We start from the raw sequence: 23,178 nt of genomic DNA on the forward strand, positions 1-23,178 counted from the left end.
ATCATTTGAAAAAGTAAACTAACCCAATTGTTTTTAAACAGTGAATCTCTCTCAGAGGAAGATACTTAAAACATTATTACTTCCCACTGTTCTATCCTAACTTACCAAAATATGTACCCAAATATTATGCCCACAAAATTTATTTATTCAAAAATTATAATCTTCCATTTTGCTACACTGAGTATTATTCAAGAAAGATGATATAGTTGGAAGAATCCTGGAGCAGGAGGAAAAAACTCTGGAATTTAATCTTGAGCTCTACCACTCTAGAGCTTAAGTGTGGCCCTGCCATTTACCAAGCCACGTGACCTTCTGCAACTACTTAATCTCCTTAAGTTCCATTGAGGCTTCTGTAAAAAATCCAACTATTACTACTACTATCTGCCCTACTCTAGCACAGAATTGTTTTAATGATCAAATGAGATAATATATTTAAAACAGCTTGGTAAATTCGAAGGCATTAAGGCAAGATGTTATCATTATCACCCAAACAGAGAAAACTGAAAGCTCCATTTAAAAACAGGCAAAACCAGCATATTAATGTAACCTGTAGCAACCAATGCCACCTAAATCTTTATTGTTGGCTTCTTCTGAAGAAGAGTGAAAAAGACATTAACTTAGTTTACCTGCAGTAAACACTTTTCATACCTGGCATAACAAAATACTTCTACATGTTGAATAGTTTTGTCCTTCCTGCTAAGAGCAATGGCTTCCTCATTTTCAAGGATCTGGTCTTGCCACACTGGACTGTCATTTTCAATGTCACTGTTTTCCTAAACAAAACACAGATAAGTTTTAATTAAAGTGGGCAGTGTGAAACATGTCATTTTCTGAGAAAACGTACCTCTTGTCTAAATTCATGCTTATTTCACCTTACCAAAACTCAAAGGATATCAACTCAGAGTCACGAAAGACAGTCCAACAAGTGTTCCAACTTTAAAGGAAGGAGAGAAAAACAATGTGTAAAATCTATACTATCAAAAACTAGATCTGATTTATACTTTTCTATCAGGGTATATGAAATTTTGAAAAAGTCATTCGGACATGGCTGTTTAGACATTGCTTAAGAACTAGGACAACTAACCCTCTATCTGCTGAGAATCAAGTATATCTGTTATATACATTACTCGTTAATAAAAACAGGGTTTTTTTACATTTTTTGGTTGAAACAGCAGAGTCAAAATAACTTCATTCTATTTATTTTCAGATCTTTGAAGGTTGGTCACTAGTCATATCAAATTTTGATTACATATAAAAGTACTTCTAAAAAATATTCAGCACAGTATAAATAAGGGCTGTATAATAATTAGTCCCTGAATACCTTATAAAACAAGAAAGACAATAAAAAACAAGAATGTGTAACAAAGCATGTAAACTCTCACTAAGGGTTGAAAGTGGTCTGTTAAAATGTTCAATAATTCCGAATTATATTTTATGGAGTATCTGAATACAGAGTATTTTTGAAGGTGTCAAGATAAACCTTTTTCAAATGTCAAGGATCAATTTTTAATCTGTTTAAAATCTTAAGCTGTGTAATACACATCTTTCTCAGAGAAAACTTTTTGAAATTGTATTATACATACTGAAGGAACTAGTAGGAAAATAGAATTACAACATCTTTAAGTAAATTTATCTCAGAAAATTTCTAAACTTACAAATGTCATAAAGGCAATAAACGTTTTTAAAAGGCTTTGTTGTCCTGTGTTTAAAATTTTAAACTGAAGAAAAGTAGTGACATACAGCTCTTATTATCAAGTATAATATTAGATAGTACTAAACATCCCAACGTAAGTAGAAGAGAAGGTGAAATACAAGAATTTTGAATGTGTAGATATGAGGTTACCAGCCTAAGAAAAGAACTGTGGACCAGGGAAAGGGAGTGGAGACAGACAAAGACAGTGGCAGAGTTAAGATCCTGGAGTAAAACAATCATTAAAATAAACTAAACTTCCAGAAAAACATTTTTATTTGAATAAATATAAAACATCACCAAATTTATTTTTTTTAACTTCCATTCAGACTATTGGGGTATATTTTGTTATTGTTGTTCTGAGAATCTACACTAAATTTTCTTATGGAAGTACTAAATAAGCCTAAATATAAGGTGACCGTCACATACACCTCCCAAAAATAAGATGTAAAAAAGAGTTTCTGATCAAAGTAAATACATGAATATTTAAGCATACAGACCAAACAGCTAAATACCTACTTATTTACTCTCTTGACTTACACAGTTTGAATTATATGAAATGCTATTTTACAAATATTGCTTGTTTCTCTACACTCATTTCATGCAACAATATTCAATCTGAATTTTCACTGTATCTTCAATATCAGTGTCTTTGTCATCATGAGAGGCATTTTTTGAGTCATGCACAATGATTAAGTCATGTACACTGATTAAATCAATCAATGCAATGGTGCTTGGTACATGATAAATGCTTAACAAGTCTTAGCTAACTGAATACAATTTTCTGGACTACATCATCCTCCTTTCCAAACATCGAAATTCTTTTGCGATACGGCAGTTTCTGATCTTCTGTATGATGCTCTCAGCAGAAATTTCATTTCAAGCCACACGTACCAATCTGCATAAGATTAGGACAGCTTTTTTAAAATCTGTCTTATAAAAGTTAGCAAACTCCATAACTGACTCTCCATATTATGCTATACATGATCCCTAAACAGTTTCTTTATAATGGTATTAAACAGCTTGGTATTGAGATCCTACCCTTAGAAAAAAATCACTGAATTCATACTAAATTTCTTTGATTTTTCTTTTTGGCTGATTCTGTCAGGTGACATCTATAAATATAAAATCACCACGGAGATCATTTCAAATTAATGTATCTTCCCCAAATTGTTAGGCTTTTTTTTTTTTTTTTTTTTTTTTTTTTTTTTTGGTGTTTGTTCAAAATATACTAACTCTAAGAGCAACCAGTAAATGTGAGATTTTATAAGGACTAGGATATTTTTTCTAAAGATGATTTTGGGGAAAAATTATTGTCATATTTGGCATATAAATAATTAGAAAATGGTTATTAAGTATAAACAGTTTACTCTTCAGCCAATATTTCTATTTCTATACATATATATATTTCTTTTTTTTTTTTTTTTTGAGACAGAGTCTCACCCTGTTGCCCAGGCTGGAGTGCAATGGTGCAATCTCGGCTCACTGCAACCTCCACCTCCCCAGTTTAAGTGATTCTCCTGCCTCAGCCTCCTGAGTAGCTGGGACTACAGGCACGTGCCACCATGCCCGGCTAATTTTTGTATTTTTAGTAGAAACGGGATTTTGCCATGTTGGCCAGGCTGGTCTCGAACTCCTGACCTCAGGTGATCCGCCCACCTTGGCCTCCCAAAATGTTGGAATTACAAGCATGAGTCACCGCACCCGGCCTCTATTTATATTTAAAACGGGATAAAGACACTGGGAAAATATTAGCTGAAAAGGTGACTTTATATGTTTTTTGTAAAATAAGTGAAGAAAAATAAAGAATCAATCCCGTATTACAGGTGAAGCTTAGGGTTTTCTTCAATGCAGGATTACTATGTAACATACAATAAAACAAAGCAAATTAAAAGATCAGATACAAACTTTACCTGGTGTTCCTTTAGCCAGGACAATAGTCCTGAAAAGCTAAAACTGGCCCAGTTTCCTCCATAGTAGCTTCTTCTGTAACAATTTAAAAAAAAAAAAAAAAAAGAGTAAAGAAAAGGGTATAAAAATCAATTCACTGATCTTCATCAACAAACCATCTTTAACACTTAAACTTACTTCACTTTTTAATATTACTGCCTCAAGAGTTCAAAAGTACACATAACTGGAATGCTCACATAAGTGGAAGTGGTAGGCTAAAAGTGGGCCTCTCAGATCCCAAAAGAAATTTTTCATCATATAAGGAGTTAAAAAAACATCTTTGGCTTCCTTAAAGCTTTCTCCACTGATTATGTGAACAGCTTGACATGGGCATTTAGCAGATAACATAAATATATATGACTCCTGGGTTAACAAATGTGGCAAGGAAGAAAATCTTGATAGATCTCAAAAAAAGCTACTAAAAAACTGCTAAGTTTTCTGTAAGTACTTAAATCTCCTCCTCCTCCACCAACACCTCCGCCGCCACCGCCACCACCACCACCACCCACCACCCACCACCAAACCCATCTCCAACACAAAACGTACACAAATACCCGGACACACAATTGGATACTCTAGATAAAGTGGAAGACCCTGTGCTGTTCTTAGCCTTTAGGGTCAAAAATAAAAGGAGATCCTGGGAAACAGTTATTCACATCACGTCAAGACATTTGCAGTAAGTATAACAGAAACAAAATTCTCACTAATAACTGGGTGAGCTATTATTCTTCATTCCTCAGTCATGTGAAGATCGCTGTTTTGGACAACCCAGAGGTCTCCTAACTAGGATCAGGTAAACTTTGTAGACATTAGACCATTAAGTGGGGATTTTCTGCAACCAGAACTCTTTAATTCTTCACTGCATATTGGGCCTCCGATCCTTGTAAAATGATTTGCACTTACTGACTCTATATGATGAGCCCCTAAGTACACTTGACCCCACCTACAACACCCATTCTGGTTCTGGTTGGGACGGATTCTTGGTTTTGTTTCATTTTTATTTTTGCTTCTCTGCTTCTCTAATAAAATAAAAATTCATGAAAGGTTTTTAAACAATTAAACAAAAAATAAAACCTATACTGTGATATCTAACATGACTCTTCCAGCCAGGCACAGGGGCACACACTTGTAATCCCAGCTACTTGGGAGGCTAAAGAGAGAGGAGTCCTTGAGCCCAGGAGTTCAACACCAGCCTGTGAAAAATAGCAAGACCTCATCATAAAATAAAATAATGAAATGAAATGAAATAAAATACAATATAAAATAATTCTTGCATAATGCTACTAGAGATCATCTCCCAATTCAGATTCACGTTTCTTAAATCAACTGTTGACATAGGTCTGAAAAGTAAGCAGATTTTAGGCTCAAGCATTTTACCAAACAAGTACTGCTTTTCTCTAACAGAGAAAAGGGTTAAATAAAACGCCTGTGAAAGTAGCTTTATTAATATAAATCATATTGTACTTACATCTGACAGTCTCTTTGGAAATAATGTAAATTCATACACTGTCCAGAATCTCCAGTGGTCTTTAAAATTTAGCTAGAATTTCAGCTATAGGAGCAATTCTAGATGGCCACTCTTTACTAAAATGTTGGAATCAGGAAACCTACAAGCAGTGACCCCTTGCGTCAGAGAGAACAGTGAAAGGAAGGAGAAGGTGGGTGATGGCAGCTATAGAGAAGACAGAGAAATGTTAGAATTTGAGGTTTCCCCATAGCAATTTATACTTTCATCCCTCTTGCCTGAGAAGAATATACTTCTGCTATCTCTTCTCATCCTTCAAATATAAAACTCAACAAAACTAGAAAATATCCTAGGCTTTGAAGGAGGGGAAAAAAACCTGAAACTACAAAACTAGAAAATATCCTAGGCTTTAAAGGAGGGGAAAAAACCTGAAACTTCTGACTCTATATTTTTTTGTTGAGATACTTAGATTGATTTGCAATCAACATAAGGTCTTAAGTGAGCATCACTGGCTAATGGGTGAAAGCTTCAAGATTAAAGTAAAATTTATTTGAATGGATATACCAATATGTAAGTAATAAATGTATATCAAAAATGCAACATTAGGGACAGACAAAAGTTTCTTTGGACACAAAAAGCAATTAAAACTATTGATAAATTAGGCTTCAAATGAAAAACCTCCCTACAAAATAAATTATTTTAATAAATGAATGGGCCAGACACAAATATTCACAAAATATATATAATAAAGGCTTGGTATTGATCGGCCGCGGTGGTTCACGCCTGTAATCCTAGCACTTTGGGAGGCCGAGGTGGGAGGATCACCTGAGGTCAGGAGTTCGAGACTAGACTGGCCAAAATGGTGAAACTCCATCTCTAGTAAAAAAAATAGAAAAAAATTAGCTGGGCACACATCTGTAGTCCCAGCTATTCAGGAGGCTGAGGTAGGAGAATTGCTTGAACACAGGAGGTGGAGGCTGCAGTGAGCCAAGATTGTGCCATTGCACTCCATCCAGCCTGGGTGACAAAGAGCAAAACTCCATCTCAAAAATAAAAAATAAAAAAAGGTAAAACTAAAGGTTTGTTATCCAGGATATATAAAGAACTCTTTCAACTTAATAAGATAGATATTAAAAGGTAAAAATGGGCAAAGGGTTTGAAGAGACACGTCACAAAAAAACATGGTTAATGAGCACATGAGAAAGTACTCAATATCATTAGGTAAGTGCATATTATAGTAGCACTACAAATGAACATATAAGATTCCAGTATGCAGCCACCAAAGTAATTTAAAAGATTGTCAATACTTGGTATTGATGTAGAGGGCCAAAACGCTCATTTATTTTGGTGAGCATATAAAACGGTACAAGCACTTTCTAAAAATATCTGGCAGTTTTTATAAGATAAATATATATCCGCCTTATGATCGAGTAATTTCAATTTCTAGGCAATTACACATGAGAAAAGCATATACTGACAAAAATACTTGTACAAATCTTTCCACAGCAGCTTTATTAATAGCCCCAAACTGATGATAATCCATGTAACCATCAACAGGAGAATGAATAAACAAACTGTCGTATATCCATAAAATGGGATACTATTCACCAATAAAAAGGAATAATCATCTGCTATATAAACATAAATGAATCTCAAAAACATTAGGCTGAGTGAAAGCCTTAGCCAAAGAGTACATATTGTATGATACCATTTATATAAAATTGTGGAAAAAGTTAATCTATGATGAAAAATACCACAAACTGGGAGTGGGGTCAGGACTTGACTGTAACTTCCAGGCAACCCGGCTAAAGAAGCTGCGACTCCAAAGAAGTGGGAGGCTAGACCCCCATACATATCCCTAGGAAAGGGGCTGAATTCAGGGGGCTGGGCAGCAACAATCTGCAGGCCCCACTTCCATGGCACCTCACAGGATAAGAACCACTGGCTTGGAATTCTAGCCAGCCAAAGGGAGCAGCATCACACCTCTCTGAGACAGAGCTCCCAGGGGGAGAGGCGGGCTGCCATTTTTGCTATTTGGGCAACTTAGTCTTTCCAGCCTTTGGACTTTGGAGAGTCCAAGCCATCCCAGGTCAGAACCAGTTCCCCAAGACCAGCACAGCTGCTCTACAAAAACGTGGCCAGACGTTTTTTTGTTGTCGTTGTTGTTTGTGTTTTAGATGAAGTCTCACTCTGTCTCCAGGCTGGCGTGCAGTGGCATAATCTCGGCTCACAGCAACCTCCACCTCCCGGGTTCAAGCGATTCTCCTGCCTCAGCCTCCCGAGTAGCTGGGACTATAGGCATGTGCCACCACGTCCAGCAAATTTTTGTATTTTTAGTAGAGACAGAGTTTCACCGTGTTGGCCAAGATGATCTTGATCTCTTGACCTCGTGATCTGCCTGCCTCGGCCTCTCAAAGTGCTGGGATTACAGGCGTGAACCCCCACACCCGGGCCCAGACTGCTGTTTTCCCATTCCTCCTCACTAGGCAGGACCTCTGAACCAGGACCTCCAGCCACCCCCACCAGTGTTTTCTAGCCAAAAAGAAATTTGAAACCTCCCTGGTTTCAAATTTTCAAACATTGCACCCAGAGGGAAAAGCAGGCCACCATCTTTGCTGTTTGGGCAACTTAGCCCTTCCACCCTTAGAGCTTTGGAGAGTTCAAGCCAGGGCAGAAGCAGTCCCCGAGCAAAGCACAGCTACTCTATGAAAATGTGACCAGACTGCTTTTTTAAGTGATTCCCAGTTCCATTCCTCCGCACTGGGTAGGACCTCCCAACTGGAACCAGCAGCCCTCGCCAGTGTTCTCTGGCCAAAAGAGATATGAAAACTCCCTGGAAGGAAGCTCCCAGAGGGAGGGGTGCGCCACCATCTTTGCTCTTTGGGTGACATAGCCATTCCAGCCTTCGGGCTTTGGGGAGTCCAAGCCAACCAGGGACGGAAGCGGTCCACCAGCACAGCACAGCTATTCTACAAAAACATGGCCAGACAGCATTTCTTAAGTGGAACCTCAATCCCATTCCTCCTCATGAGGCAGGACCTCCCAACCAAAGTCTCCAGCCATATCCTATAGGTGCCTTAAGTCTGGCAACAAGTTCACATCTTCCTCAGATAGATCTCCCAAAGGGAGGGGCAGGCCACCATATTTGCTGCTTCACAGCCTTCAATGCTGATACTTTGAGGTACTGGAAAATCCAAGGTCATTAGCAACTGGAGCAGGCATCCAGCATACCATAGCAGCCCTACAGAAAAGCAGCCAGACTGTTACACCGGAGCCCGTTCCCATAACTCCTCACCAGGCAGGTCCTCCAGGCCTGGGTCACCAGCTACCCTCACCAGAGCTATTAAGCCAGTAGCAGCTCGGCAACTCCCTGGACAGAGCCCCCACGAGCAACTGAAAGCCTCTCTGCCACTGTCTCTGCAGTGGAATTCCCTTGCTACCCTCGGACTAGTGAAGCAGCAAAGATCCTAAGTGTTTTACCCAAACCTCCAACTAACTGTAGTCGACAGAAAAAGGGGTCACTCCATTTCCCGCAAGTCGCACCCACCCCCCACTGCTCGCCACTAGAGAACACCCAGGTTGGGCCCAGAGCACAGATCCTGAATCCTGGACTGCTCGCACTGAGCAACTGCTGGCCTGCATCTCTCTGGGGTGGAGCCCCCACGGTACAAGTAAAAGACCCTTGGCCAAAATCACTACTAAGGTCCCTTACTCTGCTGCCTCCAAGTTGTGGAAAAAACATAAACGCTGAGATCACCCCAGTTTCAGTGGGCAGCCCAGGAGCACCAAGTCATGGTCTACAGCCAGCACTCAAGGGGGAAAGGAACGCACACATTCAGAGTATTGATAAGGAACATGGCTGCAACTGTGAGGAAACGTAGCAGAGACACGACCAAGCAAGAATCTACCAACTAACCAGTACACTTAAGTGCCACCTACTGGATGACACGCCAAGGCTTCAAGACCAAAAATACTCACTAACATAGCCCTCTCTTAAACCAAAGACAAGAAGTCAGCTTCCAATAAAGACTGTGCACAAAGCCTTGGTCCTGTGAAAAGAACCAGAAAAGAAGTCTACTGACTGTACTCAGTCTATGCTTCAGTTAAAGGAATACCCACAGGCAGATATGAGAAAGAACCAATGTACAAACTCCGGTAACTCAAATGGCCAGTGTCGTATGTCCTTCAACCAACCACACCAGTTCTCCAACAAGAGTTCTCGACCAGGCTGAGCTGCCTGAAATGACAGAAATGTAATTCAGAATATGGAAAGAAATGAAAATCTTTGAGATTCAGGAAGCTGGAGAAACCCAACCCAAAGAAGCTAAGAATCACAATAAAACAATACAAGAGCTGAAGGATGAAACAGCTGGAATAATTAAAAAAAAAAAAAAAAAACTAACAAATCTGACAAAGCAGAATAACACAATACAAGGATATCACAATGCAATCACAAGTATTAACAGCAGAATAAACCAACCTGAGGAAAGAATCTCAGAACTTTAAAACTGGTTCTCTAAAATAAGACCAACAAAAATAAAAAACAATAAAAAGATATAAACAATATGATTGAGAAGTATGGGATTATGTAAACGGGCAAAATCTACAAATCATTGGCATCCCTGAAAGAGAAAGGGGAAAAGCAAAGAACTTGGAAAACATATTTCAGGATATCTTCCATGATAACTTTCCCAACCTTGCTAGAGAGGCCAACAGTCAAATACAGAAAATACATAAAACCCCTGCAAGATTCTACACAAGAAGATCATCCCCAAAACACGTAATCTTCCGATGTTCCAAAGGCAAAATGAAAGAAACAACATTAAGGGCAGCTAGAGAGAAAGGGCACCCCATCAAGCTAAAAGTGGTCCTCTCAGCTGAAACCAACCAAGCAAGAAAAGATTGGGAACCCATATTCAACATTCTTAAAGAAAAAGATTTGCAACCAAGAATTTCAATGAAGACAGGAAAAACCATTCAAAAGATCAATGAATCCAGGAGTTGGCTTTTTGAAAAAATTAATAAGATAGATAGGACATCAGCTAGACTTGAAAAGAAAGAAGACACAAATAAACACAATTAGAAATGACGAAGGGAGTATTGCCACTGACCCCACAGAAATATAAATAACCATCAGAAGCTACTATTAACACCACTACGCATACAAATTAGAAAACATAAAAGAAATGGATAAATTCCTGGACACATACACCCTCCCAAGACTGAATTAGGAATAAACTGATTCTCTGAACAGACCAATAACAAGCTTTGAAATGGAATCAGAAATAAATAGCCTACCAACCAAAACAGGCCCAGGACCAGATGGATTCACAGCCGAATTCTACCAGATGCACAAAAGAAGAGCTGGTACCATTCCTACTGAAACTATTCCAAAAAAACTGAGGGACTCCTCCCCAACTCATTCTACGAGGCCAGCATCATCCTGAAACAGAAACCTTGCAGGGATACAATAGAAAAAGAAAACTTTGGGCCAATATCCTTGATTGAATATTGATGCAAAAATCTTCAACAAAATACTTGCAAATGGAGTCTAGCAGCAAATCAAAAGGTTAATTCACCACGATCAAGCAGGCTTCATCTCCGGGATGCAAGGTTACTTCAACATACATAAATAAATAAATGTGATTCATCACATAAACAGAACTGAAGACAAAAACCACGTTTACCTCAATAGATGCAGAAAAGACTTTTGATAAAATTCAACATTCATTCATGTTAAAAACTCTCAGCACACTAAGTATTATAGGAATACATCTCAAAATAATAAGAATCATCTATGAGAAACCTACAGACAACATCATGCTGAACGGGCAAAAGCTAGGATTCACCTTGAAAACTGGCACAAGACAAGAATGCCCTCTCTCACCACTCCTATTCAAGATAGTATTGGAAGTCCTAGTCAGATCAATTAGGCAAGAGAAAGAGATAAAGGGCATCCAAAAGAAAAAGAGGAAGTCAAACCATCTTGGTTTGCAGACTACATGATTCTGTATCTAGAAAACCCCACAGTCTCGGCCCAAAAGTTCCTTCAGCTGATAAACAACTTCAGCAAAGTTTCAGGATACAAAATCAATGTTCAAAAATCCCTACCATTCCTATACATTGATAATAGGCAAGGCAAGAGCCAAATCAGAAAGCCAATCTCATTCACAATTGCCACAAAAAGAATAAAACACCTAGGAATACAGTTAACCAGGGAAGTAAAAGTTCTCTACAATAAGAATTAGAAACCACTGCTCAGAGAAATCAAAAGACACAAACAAATGTAAAAACATCCCCTGCTCATGAATAGGAGGAATCAATATCATTAAAATGGCCGTATTGCCCATAGCAATTTACAGATTAAATGCAATCCCTATCAAACTACCAACAACACTGTTCACAGAACTAGAAAAGACTACTTTAAAATGTATGTGTAACCAAAAAAAACCCAAATAGCCAAGGCAATCCTAAGCAAAAAGAACAAAGCTGGAGGCATCACGTTACCAGATTTCAAACTATATACTACAAGGCTACAGTAACCAAAACAGTATGGTACTGGTACAAAACCAGGCACATAGACCAATGGAATAGAATAGAGAGCCCAGAAATAAGATTGCCCACCTATGACCACCGATTTTCAACAAAGCTGACAAAAACAAGCAATGGGGAAAAGACTCCCTATTCAATAAATTGTGCTGGGATAACAGACTAGCCATATGTAGAAGACTGTACCTGGAGCCCTTCCTTATACCATATACAAAAATCAACTCGACGGATTAAAGACTTAAATGCAAAACCCAAAACTATTAAATCGTTGCAAGACTACCTAGGCAATACCATCCTGGACATAGGAATGGGCAAAGATTTCATAACAAAGATACCAAAAGCAATCATAACAAAAGCAAAAATTGACAAGTGGAATCTAATTAAACTTAAGAGTTTCTGCACAGCAAAAGAAACTATCAACAGAATAAACACACAACCTACAGAATGGGATAAAATTTTTGCAAATCATGCATCTGACAAGGGTCTAATATCCAACATCTAAAAAGAACTTCAACAAATTTACAAGAGAAAAACAAACAATCCCATTAAAAAGTGGACAAAGTACATGGACACATTTCAAAAGAAAACATACATGTAGTCAACAGCATATAAAAAAAAAAAAATCACTAATCATTAGAGAAATGAAAATCAAAACCACAATGAGATACCATCTCACACTAGTCAAAATGGCCATTACTAAAAAGTCAAAAAATAACAGATGCTGGCAAGGTTGCAGAGAAAAGGGAACACTTGTCCAATGTTGGTGGAAGTGTAAATTTAACCACTGTGGAAAGCAATATGAACATTCTTCAAAGAGCTAAAAGCAGAGCTACCATCTAATCCAGCAATCCCAGTAGTGGGTATATATCCAAAGGAATATAAATAATTCTACCATAAAGACACATGCCTACAAATGTTCACTGTAGCACTATTCCCAATAGCTAAGACATAGAATCAACTTAAATGTCCATCAATGATGGATTGGATAAAAAAAAATGTGGTATATATACACCATGGAATACTATTCAGCCATAGAAAAGAACAAGATTGTGTCTTTTGCGTGAACACAGATGGAGCTGGAGGTTATTACCCTTAGGAAACTAACACAGGAACAGAAAACCAAATACCAAGTGTTTTCACTTACGAGTGGGAGCTAAATCATAAGAACTTATGAACACAAAGAAGGCAACAGCAAACACTGGGGTGTACTTGAGGGTGAGAGGAGGAAGAGGAGTGGAAAATATAACTTTTGGGTACTGGGCTTAATACCTAGTTGCTGAGCTAATGTGTACAATGAACCCCCATCACACGAGTTTACCTATGTAACAAACCTTCACATGTACCTGTAGACCTAAAAGTTAAAAAAAAAAAAAATTGTAGAAAACATGGTTGTAATCTTTTGAAAGCTTTGCATAGCTTATTCAGAGTGCCACCTAAGGTTTTCCAGAAACAATAAGGAAATAAGTTATACAACCCTCCCTTAACACTCATCAAGAAGATAATAGAAAAAAAATAGTACTGAAACTAAATCAAGATCTTTCTCATCCTTCACATGGTGTTTAATGTTAAAGCAATATCAGTTTGCTTAACATCTCAACAGAAAAGAAATATTACATGTAGACTCAAAGAAAGTTTAACTATATGAGAAGGCTGAGCATTAAACCCATTAACTAGAGCTTATTAATTAAATCCTAACAATCTTCTTTTCCATTGTGCATCATAATTACAATTCAGTGTTGAATATTCAGCAGCAGGCATAGCTAAATGCTACTAAACTACATATTGTACTGTGAAATGGCTTCTGTAAGCAAGTCCAAGAACAGTAACAAAAGATGAAGCTACTGACATTCAAGCACATTCATCTGGGAACCATTCTAATTATTAAGAAATTAGGAGTTGAAAATATTTTCAGGCAGGTAGCTGATGATATCCAAGGTTGCTCGATGGGAACAAGAACAGCATAGCTCAATCTCAGACTGTCCTATTATTCATTCACTGCTCCTACAATTCCTTTTCCTAGAGTAGTAGAAATACCATCTTCCATTGACAGCAGTTTTAATTTCCCAACTTGTTTTTACAACTATTTTCTCACAGATTCTTCTGGCAATCTTGTGAGGCAGATAGAAAGGGTGTTATTTCATAGATGAGAACACTATGACTTGTCTGTGTAGAGTTTAGTCACTAGTCAGGGCCACACAGTTACAATTTGCAGAACTGCAATTGAAACTCGGTTCTCCTGACCTCTAATCCTGTCCATTACAACATACAAATTCCCAAACTTTTAAGCTGGCTAGCACCATTTAGTCCACAAGATATAATGGTAGCTGTGGTTCAATGAAGTTAAACACTTAATTGAGTAGTACTTGGTCCTGATTACTAAATTAACCTTTTCTAAAATGTACCCCATCAAAATGAGCTATTATTAATAGGTGTTCCAAGAAAAGAAATGCACAGTAACAAAATAAATTTGGAAAATGTTAGGTTGAAAAATTTAAACAACAGCAACAAAAAAAGATTTGTTTATGTGGTGGCTTCTCAGCACGATTAAATACATTAATGTCTGTTATAGCTCTCCAAGAGGGAATTATAGCAGTAGGCAGAATTTCTCAAATTTAGTTAACCAACAAACATGTTTTTTTAAAAAAGTATATTGAAGGATTAGGGCTTAATAAAGCATATGTTGAGAAATGCTGGCTTAATCCATGTTAAGTAGAACAAGAAAAATAGGGTACTAAATACGTTGAGTTTGGCATTTTATATTCACTATTCTCACAAGAATCCAGAGATTGGTGCTACAATTATCCCCATTTTACAATTAGGGAGAAAACAACAACTGTGAAGCTGAATACTGTCTAACTCACTCAGCTAGGAAATGGCAAAACCCAGATTTAAGACCAGGGACTATCAGGCACCGAAGCCTCTGCTCCTTCCACTAAACACGCTGTCTCCTATAATTTACAAGATTAGAATATTTAAATTATAAACATAAGCATATAATACAAATTCTGGAATCTGACTTACTATAAGTAAAGACAGTGGCATCTATTTACAAACAGTAGATGGAATGAAATCTAGCTTTTATTTTGTTACCCCAATTCATCTGGATAATAATTCCATGGCTATGATTACTCTAATGTCAGAGCTGGGGAAACTATTCATTTCTAGGACCTAAAATACAACCAATTTTATTGTTTATCTCACATTTAATGTGCACAAATACCTTCACACATTTGATAACAATAGGAAAATAATAGTCTGGCATGTCTACTACTATTGATTTGCCAGATATTATTGAGTACAATATACTATAGACATTAAAAGAGTCTCTATTTCATTTAAATTTGGTTGAAGTACCACAAAGAGTCATGACATGTCACTATCTCCTTGGTGACAAATAATAGAATAGGCTAGAAAATATACTGGACTTACTCCCTATACAAATTCTCATTTACTGTAAGTTCCACATACTTGCTACACAAGAAAGCTGAGCTCCTTTCACCATCTCCTCATTCCAAGACCAAGGAAAGTGGGCCTCTATGATAGAGTATGCAGAAGTAATTCTAATGTCAGAGAGGAAGACCAGGATCTCATTTGCTTTTATTAATTGACAAACACAAAGTGTATATATATTTCTCACGTACAACATGTTGTTTTGAAATGTTACTTGGTTTTAAGAGAGCCCTATGAATCTACAAGAAGTTTGGTAATCAGATCGTCCTGCCAGAAAGAAATACTAGATTGTATTTGCAGTCATTAGGGTTGGAGAGAGATCTTCCTATGTTTGAGTTATTAGTTATTACACATTAGTCCACCCATTCAAATCCATTTATAGACAACCAAGGCAGGTAGATGAGCAAATAATACATAAAGGTTGCCCTCAATTTTTGTCTCCCTCTGTGAGATCTCATCTGTTTCCACTGATTCAATTATCACTTCTCTGTTGATGACTCACTAATTGGTTTCTCCGATCTGGGCCCCTCTGGTGAGCTCCAGACTCAAATCTACTTTAGTTGGTTGAAAACATAGATCATGAGTCATGAGCTTATTGGACACCTCCTTTCACAAAAAGTCCCAGATGTACTTTAGTCTCTACATGTCCAAAAGACAAATTTATTATCTGTCCCACACCCCCAACTTGGTCATCCATTCAGTTTCTCTATCTCAATAAATGGCAACACCATCCTTACAACCTCCTATGCTAAAAAAAAATAAAAAATAAAAATATCTTAAACTCACTCATTATTCCTTCCTCACATATCCATTCTAGTTAATTTCTTAAGCCCCTTCTATCCTTGCTATCCCTAACACTGCTGCATTATTTCAGGCCCTCACTCCCTCTTATCTATGACATTAGTCTTATCAAAGGTTTCCCTGCCTGTAGTTTCTTTCCCTTTCAATTCAATCTTCACACTACTGCCATTGTGATCAGGTGTTGGCAAACCGTATTAAGCCATTTCTAGCTTAAAGATGTTTAATGGCTCACTAATACTTCTAGAGTAGAGTCCAAAATCCTTAGCATTGCTATAAGACCCTTCAAAACTTAGTGCCAACCTAACTCCCCAGTCTTATCTCTGGACATTGCCTTTCTCTGCCATGCATCAACCACAACTGCACACTCAAAACTGCTTGAGTGAGCCAAGTGCCTGCATATCTCTCTGCTTTTATTAGTGCTATTGCCTATGCCCCAAATGCTATTCCACCATAAAACTAATGATGAAACTAGTAAAAACAGACAGAACTACTCAAATCCAGTATCATGTCTTTTATGAAGCCTTCAACTCTTCAAAAAGAACCGATCCCTGTGCTTCCATAGCTTTGCACATACTTCTATTAGAGTTTTGTCATGCTGTCTTATAATTAGATTACATGAATGCTTCCTGTGACTACACTGAGAGCAACTTAAGGGCAAGGACAGTAGCTTAGTCATCTCTGAATCTTTAATGCATAATAATTATAGTTAACTAAGGGAATTATTACGATGAATACAATGATATTAATCAAGGCTTTGGCACCAGACAAATGTGGATTCAAATTGTAGCCGTGCCTTTTACTAGCAGCAAGATCTCAGTCAATAATTTTACAGAAGTTACTCTAAAATTCAATTTCTTTACCTGTAACATAGAAATGAAAGTATTTAAAGCAATGCCTAGCACATAGTAAGTTATCAACAGCATCATCACCATCCTCTTCTCCTTGCAAAATGTGAACACAGAAGAATGTACCCACAGGAGTTTCCAGCACCCTGTGCAAGCAATTAACACAGTCCAGTGCCAGTCAGGCATTGCTACGTTCACTGACAACCCTGAGAAGGAAGAAGACAAACAGAAACAAGAATGGGGACACAGCTGAGAGGACAGAAATGACAGATCAAAGGGTTAAGGACAGATGATTCCCTCTCCCTTTCTCCCCATCCTTTACTTCAGAGTATTCATGGTTCCTTAAATTTAACCCTTCCTTTTTCTTGGAAGGGAAAATTAAACTTCATTTTCATTAATGGGAAAAATAGCAAAATTAGAATATCAGATAAAAGCTTAAAGCTTTATTGCTGCAGAGCATACTTTCAGCTGTGAAACTGACTGATATTCTTCAACTACCACCCCCACCCAACGGTTGGTAGGGACAGTTGCCATTTCAAAGTCAAAGCAAGGCAACAAAACAATAAAACTAAAACCAAACAAAAAAATAAGGAAAAAAAATAATAGAAAAACCTTTCTCTTTATTTTCGAAAGAGGAAGGATAGTAAAGAAATTGTTCAAGGGGAGAAGGGAGTTGTATGCAGAAGCAGTACATTCAATTATCTTTGCTTGTATTTTTCTAGTTGTTTTGTTTCTCAATCAATAAAGGCCAAAATGAGTGAAGAAAGTGGCAGCCTTTTATTTGCAAATATGCATACACTCTCGGACGAGGTTCTCTGGTCCTCAGGTGTGTGTGGGGGGGGGAGGGGCCAGGGAAGTCGGGCCAGCACTCTTGGGTGATGTTCTCCGGTCCACAAATGCGGGGCCGAAGAAGTCACACTGGCTCCTGCTGGGGGCGGACTTTTATGCCTGGGAGCTGGAGGAGGAGGAGTTTGGGGCGTGTGTGTAGGAGTGGCTGCTTGAATTTCGGTGTCCCCGGCTTGACGTCATTCTGCGCAGGCTCAGTTGATTTGGTTCTTTTCCCGGGCGCGGGAAAATCTGTGATGAAGACCCCGGAAACAACAGGAACTGCTCCATCTGGTTCACCTTCCTCCATCTTGTCCCTTTTCCCTCACCCAAACACTAGTCATATGAAAGCTGACTTAATTCAAATCCACTGAATAAACAAGTCAAAGTGGTATCTAGAGAGAAGCTGATGTTTCACAATTTCTACATTAAGAGCTGTCTCCATTTAGCCTCTGTTTAAGCTCTAAGGGAAAAAAATTCTCTCCTCATGCAAAAACTGTATTATCATTTGCAAATGAAGCTCCTGAAATTTGCAAATGTCAATATGGATTTCAGTGACCTAAAAATATAATGACATTTGGTTTAAGACCATACAAATACATGAATTACTTTTAAATATTTTTCCCACTCTGCCCTCCAAAGTAGAGGGTGAAAACATTCCTTATTATTCAAAAAAAAAAAAAAAAAAAAAAGTTTTGTTGAACCTGCTACATTTTATTATCAGGCCTTAGCAGCCACACCTCAACTTTTTACAGGTAACTCACTGGACCCTCACAGTGATTCTTCAAAGGAGGTTTTGCACTAGACCCATTTCACAGTTGAGGAAAACAAGACAAGTCACATAAATAATCAGTGACTGAGTCATAACTTGAACCAGACCTCCCCACCATGAAACCCAGTATTTGTGTCTTTTGCAACCCTACAGCTTATCTTAGAGGAAAGAGCACAAGCTTTGTTGTCAAATGGACCTCTATTTAAAACCTGGTTGTTCCCTTAATATGCATGTGACATTGGACTCTGAGTTTGTTTCCTCATCTGCAAAAGGAGGCAAATTATACTTATTTTAGAGAAATGTAATAATTAAATAAGTTAAAACACTTGTAAAATACCTAGTAGAGCACCAAGTAACTGTCAGGCCTTTGAGCCTAAGCTAAGCCATCATATCCCCAGTGACCTGCAGGTATACATCCAGATGGCCTGAAGCAACTGAAGATCCACATAAGTGAAAATAGCCTTAACTGATGACATTCCACCATTGCAATTTGTTTCTGCCCCACCCTAACTGATCAATGTACTTTGTAATCTCCCCCACCCTTAAGAAGGTTCTTTATAATCTCCCCCACCCTTGAGAATGTACTTTGTGAGATCCACCCCCTGCCCCCAAAACATTGCTCTTAACTCCACCGCCTATCCCAAAACCTGTAAGAACTAATGATAATCCCACCACCCTTTGCAGACTCTCTTTTGGATTCAGCCCGCCTGCACCCAGGTGAAATAAACAGCCATGTTGCTCACACAAAGCCTGTTTGGTGGTCTCTTCACACGGACACGTAAGACAGTAACTGTTCAGTAAATGGTAGCTATTATTACATCATGTTGGCTTCAACAGGTTACATCTTGAATACTAGATTAGGTTGAACAAACGACAATCACTTTCACTCATAAATTATTTCCACAGACATCATAAAATCTGTCTTCAACATGGGGGAAAAAGGGAAAGAGAAAACTAAGTTAACACTGATTCTTAGATACTTATACATTTTTCTCACCCTTACAGGGTTGTACTGTTTTATTTATCTAAATAGATAATTTCTTCTAAGTGAAGTTATGTTTACTTTATTCCCCTATCCCTTTATGGTAGTCTTGAATCTAAAACCTTTAAAATACTTATCTTTTAGTTACCTTATTCACATATATATGATTATTTTGGTAGAAGAGAAAGAGCCATTTTATTTTACTCTTGCAGTAAAGAAAATATAAACTAACCCATCTTAATTTCCAAACAAGCCACTAACAAGAAACCTCACAGGAATAGCTGTTGAATGAATACTGTTTTCTTAAGAGCAAATAACAATTGAGCATCTACACATAGTACTTTTATCCTTTCATTACCAAAGCAGGGCATCACAACTAAATTTCTCACTTAATTCTACATATGTACAGTTAATTTCCAAGGCAGAAAAATAGCATAAAATTGACTTGACGAATACAGATGCAATTTCTGAAATAAGTCAATGAGGTAGAGCTTTTTCAAGCCAAAAAAATCTGGCTCTACTAAAAAAATCAACTATTTCTATAAAAGGATTAAACAGGAAAATAATGCTGGCTCCCTGTGAAAGGAAAATAAATCTTGGGACCCCAAACTCACTAAGCCCAAGGGAAAAGTCAAGCTGGGAACTGGGTCATGCAGATCTGCTTCCCACTTGGTTGCTAAATAAGATGGCTATGAAGATAAAAAGCAACCTACCTCCCTCACAATTTGCCCACAAGGAAATTCCCCACTTTCCCCACCACTACTAAGACAAATAAGTATCTGATTGCTTCCTCCACTATTGTCTACACTATCTTATGTAAAAATGCAGATTCACTGAGCCTGATGAAGGTATGAGTGGCTATTTCCTCTACCTCTGCTCACATGAAAATTGTGTATTCAGTGAAAGCTGATTAAAGATTCAAAAGGATGCAAACCTTTTGTCTTTTTATCTATTGACATAGTTTTTAAAGATTTTTCTTCCCTCAACATCTGCCCTTTCCCCTTCAAATACTGAAGGCCTCAAAATCATCTTTGGAGAAAGGCAAAGACCTAACTCCCAGGCACATGTCCTTAATGTTGGCAAATAAACCTAATATGATTAAGACTTGCCTCTGTCATTTTCTTTCATTTATATTTCAAACACTTTCAGAGTGTCATATCCATAGTGAGAAGTCAATAAGGGATTATTGCATTGTGGCCACTCCAATTCACTCCAACCTCCTACCACCAAATCTAAACGATGCCCCTATTATTCTTTAGTAGTGCTCCCCTTTTTCCCTTCATAGTACAGTTTATAATATAAAATTTGAGCATGTTTAATGTCTATATCCCCTAGGGTCCAAGGTCCATCACAAAGGCAGGGGTCATAGTCTGTTTTATTGTTCACCTCAATACCCAGGAACTAGAAAAGAACATAACCTCAATCAGTTTTATGACTGCTTTCTAATTACATTATAATTTCTATATTTCTTGAGAAGTAGCAATTATTGACAAGTTTTAGGGTCTCCCACTTGAGTGCCACAACATAGCCAACAACGACATGTAAGAAAACGGATGTCAATACAGTGTCAAGTCAATGCTGGAGAAAAAATGAGCACAAAAAGCCCCTACTCCACTTTCCCCACCACTACTACCTACCCTACCTTACAAAGCCCTGAAGAAAAAAATTCTAACTCTCCCTTAAAAGTGAAGAAGCTGGCTGGTGGCGGTGGGTCATACCTGTAATCCTACTATTTTGGCTGAGGCAGGCAAATCACTTGAGATCAGGAGTTTGAGACCAGGTTGGCCAACATGGTGAAATCCCATCTCTACTAAAAATACAAAAATTAGCCAGGCATGGTGGCACATGCTTGTAATCCTAGCTACTGGGGAGTCTGAGGCAGGAGAATTGCTTGAACCCAAGAGGCGGAGGTTGCAGTGAGCTGAGATGGCACCACTGCACTCCAGTTTGGGCAACATATTTATATAAATAAATAAATAAGTGAAGAAACTACAAGATATCCTGATAATCTTCAGTAGCACAACACAGATTTCAAGCTACACTTTGAAATGACTGTCAGCCATAGCTCTACAGCTCCCAAGAAATCTATTGGGATGAATTTTCTTTATACATTCCTATATGGTCTCATTTAGTTTTGTAGCTTTTGTCAACTATTTATTTGTAAAAAAAAAAAAAAAAAAATTAATTTTTTATTGTTCTTTAACATAATATTACTAAATAATATTCTCAAATGTGAAAAGAATGAGTAAATACACAGAGGTGATGGTGAGATACTATCATGGCATATTTTCACTACTTCGATTCACTTCATTTCATCCTTTCACTCATACGTTCCTTCATCTGTCATGAAATTTTCTCTCTTAAGTCCCCTGCACAGAACATAACAAACTATAATGAGTCTCTTGGGAGTGGTATGTGGGAAAGATAATGCGTATTTTTCATTTTTCATGTATACAGATGTGCCTTGACTTATAACATCCTGATGAACCCACAGTAAGTTAAAAATATCATAAATCAAAAATGCATTTAATATACTTAGCCTACCTAACACCATAGCCTAGCCTAGCCTACCTTAAACATCTTCAGAACACTTACATTGGACTACAGTTGGACAAAATCATCAGGCAACACTGTAGAGTATCAACTATTTATCCTCAAGATCACATGGCTGCCTGGAAGCTGTGACTGGCTGTCACTTCCCAGCATCACAAGAGAGTATCCTATTTTATATTGTTAGCCCAAGATCAAATTTTAAAGTTTGAGATATGATTTCTACTGAATGAGTATTGCTTCTATACCATCATAAAGTTGAAAAACTATAAGTCAAACCATCAGAAGTTGGGGACAATCTATATTGATGGTCTATTGGGAGTGGTATATGGGAAGGATGACATGTATATCTTTCATGTATGTATGCATATATGCTTATAATATATAGATCTATACGTTGCTTGAATTCTTATGACAAGCATATGTATATTTTTATAATTATACAAAAAAGGATTTTTTTCAAACCAAGAAACAAACAAAAAACAACTCCTAACTAGTCACAACTCCTACCTAGGGAAAAAAAAAAAAAATTCATTTGTCAGGCCAAAGAGAAATCTAGTCCAGGGACTGACAGACATATAACAATGACATCATCAATTCTTAATCTAAGATAATACTATTTGGATGAATATGCTTACTTGGTGAAATATTTAAAATATAACAATGTTTTCAGTGACATCATCAATTCTTAATCTAACATAATACTATTTAGATGAATATGCTTACTTGGTGAAATTATTAAAACATAATGTTTTCAACTTTTAGGAATAATATGGTTATTATATAAGATTTAAAAATCAACAACTGCATTTATGACAATTATTTGGACCCATGACATAAATTTACCAAACACTTAGTATAATGAGATGTAAAGACCCTAAATATTAAGTATTCTCTTTTTAATAATAAGAAAAGCTGAATCTAAATGAATTCAGTTAATATATATATGAAGGTAGTATATAACAGAAAGTGAAGACTGATATTTAAAAAATATAAAACCAAATGACATAAATTATCAGAAAAAAGGATCAATTGAGATCATGTAAATGAACAACTATAGAAATTGAAATTACACTGAACAAAAACAGAAGTAGATTTTGTTGAAGTATCAACTTCTGTGCTTACTACACCTCCCTTTAACAACTTCAAGTTTAAAGTAAATGCCAATCTCTACATTTAAGAATTGCAAATTGCTCTTTTAAATCACATCTGTTCTTTAAATTTCACATGCCCGCAGCTCATTAATATTTACAGTAATTGTAGCCTCTGAAAAAAACTACAGATTTTACATTTACTGAG

General features: G+C 37.3%; 1 protein-coding gene across 3 annotated transcripts in view; it reads right to left on the reverse strand.

The window, feature by feature from the left end:
* The window catches only part of CHM (CHM Rab escort protein), a 190,924-nt gene that overhangs the window by 113,418 nt on the left and 54,328 nt on the right, over nt 1-23,178 (reverse strand). For all 3 annotated transcript variants that reach the window (XM_050776351.1, XM_050776352.1, XM_050776353.1), the window contains exons 3-4: nt 3,604-3,676; nt 649-773 (exon numbers count right to left, since the gene is read on the reverse strand). In XM_050776351.1, the coding sequence (XP_050632308.1) occupies nt 649-773; nt 3,604-3,676 (198 nt within the window). The remainder of the gene's footprint in view (nt 1-648; nt 774-3,603; nt 3,677-23,178) is intronic.

Source organism: Macaca thibetana, chromosome X (genome assembly GCF_024542745.1).
Source record: "Macaca thibetana thibetana isolate TM-01 chromosome X, ASM2454274v1, whole genome shotgun sequence".
Classification (NCBI taxonomy): domain Eukaryota; kingdom Metazoa; phylum Chordata; class Mammalia; order Primates; family Cercopithecidae; genus Macaca; species Macaca thibetana.